The sequence below is a fragment of the Myotis lucifugus genome, unplaced genomic scaffold, assembly GCF_000147115.1.
Source record: "Myotis lucifugus unplaced genomic scaffold, Myoluc2.0 scaffold_2073, whole genome shotgun sequence".
Lineage (NCBI taxonomy): Eukaryota > Metazoa > Chordata > Mammalia > Chiroptera > Vespertilionidae > Myotis > Myotis lucifugus.
This window is the reverse complement of record NW_005873121.1, coordinates 24,721-29,865: the sequence shown is the minus strand read 5'-3', so window position 1 is coordinate 29,865 and position 5,145 is coordinate 24,721. Positions and strand designations below refer to the sequence as shown.

Genomic DNA, 5,145 nt, shown 5'->3' with positions numbered 1-5,145 from the left:
AATTTCTGACTAGTCCTTTTCCATTTTTTTGGAGGTTTCTAGAAGATTCTTGAGTAATTTTATAACCATGGTTTTGAACTCTATATCCAGTAGCTTGCTTTCTTCCATTTCTTTCATTTGGCTCTTGGGTCTCCAGAGAGGTGCAAAGTCAGCCACTGCCTGGGGCCACCCAGCAGAAGCTACAAGAGATCTCCAAATTCCTCCTCTTTGTATTGGGTTTGGCAGTGCCCAGATGAGGCCCAGCTGTGAAGCAAGGCAGACTGGTACTGGTGCCAGGTCTTGGGCCTTTTATTGATAGGTTTGGGGCTTCCTGACCCAGCTGTAGCTTGGGTGTGGTTGTAAATTAGGTGGGACCAGGTCTTAGGGAATCACCAGGACGGAACAAATAGAAATGGCTGCCAGTCAGCCCTGTGACCGGGAGATCCCAGCATAGGAACAATGATCCCTGTGAGCACCTCCGTTGGGAGAAAGCCGCCCCCCGAGTTCCTGCTCTGATACCAGACAATCCAGTTCCTCCTTGTATGTGTCTGTGTTCCCCAGAACCTCGCCCTGGTGCTGGAGCTCAGAGGGAAGCCGGACCTTGTAAGTTCAGTTCGTGGTGCCACCTTTAAAGAGGAACAGCTGGATCCTCTAGCAGCCTGTGTGTTACCAAGCCCCGGTCCCCACTGGTTTTTACTGCCTGTAGTGACTTCTTTTCCCAGCTCTGGGAGTCTGGGCTGGGGGTCTGGTGTGGGGCTGGGACCCCTTGCTCCTCCAGGGAACTCCGCAGAGATGATCTTCCTCCAGATTAAAAAAGCGGCCCACGTGGGTGTCAGACCAGCCTGTTCCGCGCCTCCACACCTCCTACCAGTCTCAGCGCTTTCTTCTTTACCTCTAGTTGTAGGACTTCCATTCCGCCAGCTTTCCAGCGGTTCTGGATGATGGTTGTTGGGTATTTTCGTTGTAATTTTGATGTGGTTGTGGGAGGTGATGAGTACAGGCATTTACCTACGCCGCCATCTTATTGTCAAGCGGCCGGAGTCAACATTTTCACTTTCAAAGTAAATGGAGTAACAGCACATGAGCCATAAAAATAAATTAAGATCATACACCTTTTAATTTAATTAAATTTACTGCAATGACATTAACATTATATAAAAACAAACCGCTGTTAATGTTCCTAAACCGACACCCACTACAGATGTGACAATGGCAGAAGATGGGCACAGCCTGGGTTTACAGTTTCTTTTCTTCTGGAAAAGAAAACTTTTTGTTTTTTAGTTGATTTCAGAGAGGAATGGAGAGGGAGAGATAGAGATGAGAGAGAATCATCTCACCTGCCTCTTGCATGCCCCCTACTGGGGATCGAGCCTGCACCCTGGGCATGTGCCCTGGCCAGAATCAAACGGTGACCTCCTGGTTTATGGGGTCAATGCTCAACCACTGAGCCACACCGGCTGGGTGAAAACTACTTTATGTCTTAAAATTTTTTCAGGAAATTTAAATTTCTAGCCATACAATCATAACCACCTAAAACTTATCACAGAGTTCTCTCCATGAGGCCTGAAATTCTATTTTAAAAGCTTCTTAGATCAAAGAAATGCATTTTGGAAAACAAAAAAAAGCAGGATAACTTTCCATCAAAACCTCTATTCTCCCCACCAAGATATAAGAGGGAATATTGAATTTAAAATCTAAATACGAAAAACACAAATATTTTTGTTTAAAAAATGACATAATTTAAAAATTAAGATTTAGGTAAGAAGGGAATGGTAAATTTAGACGCATGTGGTTCAAGGCTGTTGTAAAATTCTTGGTGTCACTCCACCTGCCCCCAGAAGAGGTTTGGAAAATTATTTTTTGACTCAAAGGTAGCTGTGATGCTTCAGATGAAAGAATAAATAAAACAGCGAATGAGAGTGGTGCCATTCCCCCACAGAGACCGGCGGCGAGTCTGTCTTTTTCTCAGCGCCCCAAAGGGAAGCATCCATGACAATGAAATCACTGTCTGCACTGCAGGACATACCATCAGGGTGAAGACGTGAAGAGCTCTGAGGGCCCCAGACCACCGTGCACCCACATGAGGACATGACTGTGACATCACTGAGCTCACAGGAAGGAGAACATCAGCCGCCATTTGGCTCAAGTTCCAGCGGCTGCACCTTCTGGGTGACTGAGCGGGGACTCAGCCCGCAGCACTCAGCCCGGGCCCGGTGCTCCAGGCAGCACGGAGGCGGCTGGGAGGGGCCGCACTGCCCCTTCCCCCCCCCCCCAAGCCCATAAACCCGGGACACTGAGGCGTTAGCATTTCTGACCCCACCACCTCGTACCTTTCATCTTGAACACTGGCTGGAATTCCTTTCGGGGCAGATAACAAACGGATCTGCACCGAGGGTCCTCTCAGCTTCGCTTGCCGTCAGCGAACTCATCGATAGGGCGTCCCAGGGCCTCTCCCACTCACCACCAGCAAGGGTCCTTGGTGGGCACTCTCCAGCAGGAAGCACCCAGTGGTCTGCAGCCGACAGAACGCACCGTCACCTGGCGCTCGAGGGCCATTCCCGAGCACCGCTTCACGGTGGCAGCGGTTTATTGCTAACGTTTTTACATAAAACGCCCAGGGGCCAAAGAAGACGTTTTAAAAAACTTAACCCATATTTATAAATGTCCCAAGTAAAATGTAAGGCAGAAAAATGAAACATAGTAGAGCTTATATTACTAAATAAGATGAAATAAGGCCCACAATGAATATATAAAAGATCGGATTTAGAAAATTATTAAGTTTTCGTCACCCTCAAAAAGGCTTTCCCCATGGTGTAAAGATGCATAGAAATAGTATCTGTAACAAAAAACCCTGCTTTTTAAAGTGTAAGACAAACACTCACAGGCAATGAAAGAAACTGAACACAACAGTCTCATGTGGCTCCACTGTGCTGCCCTGAGACACCCACCTCACCACAGCCCGCCGACGGCAGCCCTCCCCACCTGCAGACAGCGGGCAGCATGCGGGCCGTAAGCCTCACCCCCGAGGGCGCCCACCTGGTAAACAGGTGCGAGGGGACAGGCTGAGCGCCAAACTGGCTCCACTGTAAGCAGCAGGGCGACCGCGGGACAGGCTGCTCACTGCTCGGGCCTGTTTTCCAGGAACCCTTCAGGCAGCGTTTCTACTTCACACCCCGCACGACAGGGTGCGTTTCACTAATACCCTCCAGGAAGCAGTTTAATGTGATCTCGTCTCACGATGTCCGGTGAAGTTTTGAAACCCCACCCCCACCTCTAATCACTGAGCAGTTCAGGTCGGAAGCCACTGTGTTACCTTGAGAGTTTCAAGTGCGCCATCTTCTTTGGCGAGGACGCTGCCGGTGATTCCCAAAATGCTCACCACGTTCACTCTCACCCCGACGCTGCCGCTCTGGATGCCGGCTCTGCACAGCGCCATCAGCTGGTCGGGGGTCATGCACTGTCGGGGGAGGAGACGAGCATTTAAGGCGAAGCTCGGCCCCTCCCACAGCACGCGAGACACGCGAGGGGCGTCTCCACAGGCCGCCTGTCCTGAGAACAGCAGCTCTCAGCAAAGACGATGCTACACTTTCTGGTCACTCCCAGAACCGCTGGTCGTGGAGCCAGGGGAGGCCTGCGGGTGGCACTGGCGCCGTCCAGCCTGCGACGCCGTGTGCCTGTGGAAGGGCTTCCGCTCCTAGTCCATCTAAAGGCGTCCGTTCAGGTGCACAGACTAATGAGATTCCAACTGCTTTTCATCTCTTGTTTGAAAACGTAATAGGATCACGTAGCTTTAATAAAAACTGGCTGAACCTATGTGCACTCCGAGAGGGGTTATGGCGATTGCGAAGGACTGTGGAACCATTAGCTGACACAGCGCTCCGCCGTGCAGGGACACTTCCGGTGTGAGCTAATCTGCACACGCACGTGGATGTGGTACCAGGACAGTACGACGTCCTGCTGCCTGGGAGGAGCAGCACAGTGTGGGCACCCAGGGCTCGGGACCGGGCCGTGACGCCCTGGGTTCGAATCCCAGCCCCACTCCTTCCTCCTGGCGATCCAGCCCAGGTCCTGAGCCCTCGGAACCCTCGTCTCCCCGTCAGCAACGGGGGGCGATGATCATCACAGAGCTGCCAGGAGGGCTGAACAGTGCGCACACAGCACTCACTAAGTGTGGGCTGTCACTCTACAGAAGAGACTCGAGCTGCTCTAAATCACCGAACTCATCTCTGAACGAGAAACCAGTAGGATGGGAAAAGCCCCACTAACTCTGGTGCCTTCAGAGCGGGCCGGCGGCGGGGAGAAGGCGTATGGCGTCACTGCCTTCTGACTCCCAGTGTAAGTGCCTCGTGTGGGAGAGCCACCGGGCGGCAGGACAGCTGTGCCGGGCCGGAGCTGTCCCTCCGCAAGTCCAGCCCTCGGTGCCCTCTGCTAATAAAGCCCTCGGGAGCCAGGCTCCTGCGGCTCTAACACTCGAAGCCCATGCCCCACACGCCGCCAGCCCGAGAACGTACGGCCTTAACACAGAGGGTACTTTCTTAGTAACTGAGCCTGAGCTTGAGGAGTTCCTCTTAAGCATCCGGCTGGCCCCGCCAATGGCCGCCTGGCACCATGGCACATCAGTGAAATGCCAGAGGCTCCTGCCAGCCCTGCAGGGAGGGCTCTCCGACCCTCGCATCAGCCACGTGGCAGGCCGGGCATTCTTCCCATTCCCATGTCACAGAATCAGAAGTTACGTTCTTGAAAAAAGTCTCCAATGTACAAAGAAACGTCTGAAGAGTACGTATGAGAAGCCAGCAGCACGCACTACATTTAACATTCCCAGTCAACTCTGGGGCCAGGGGCAGCGTGGCATGTGTGGGATGCCCTGGGGGCCCGGCCATGGAGCCCAGGAGGAAGACCCGGCCGCTGGGGAGGAGGTCCAGGCCCTGGGAAGCCGGGGCCCTGGGACAGTGAGGTCACCCGGGGTGGTGACGGGACTAGTGAAGAGGAACGGAGCCCAGCAGAGCCCCCGAGGCCCGAGGAGCAGCCGGGGGTGGCAGAGGACTGACCAGTTAGGGAGCGTGCTCTCACCACACAACACTGATAACAAGTTCATTTGTGAGCCTGGGGTAATGGGATTGTGGTTACAATTTTAAAAAGTTCATTTATGGGTGAAATAACCGGCTA

General features: G+C 52.9%; 1 protein-coding gene across 1 annotated transcript in view; it reads right to left on the bottom strand.

The window, feature by feature from the left end:
• Window positions 1-2,753: 2,753 nt before the first annotated feature.
• Window positions 2,754-5,145, bottom strand: part of HEATR3 (HEAT repeat containing 3) — a 15,785-nt gene continuing 13,393 nt past the window's right edge. Inside the window, exon 11 of the mRNA XM_023748916.1 lies at window positions 2,754-3,436. Coding sequence (XP_023604684.1) covers window positions 3,269-3,436 — 168 coding nt within the window. The 3' untranslated portion in view covers window positions 2,754-3,268. The remainder of the gene's footprint in view (window positions 3,437-5,145) is intronic.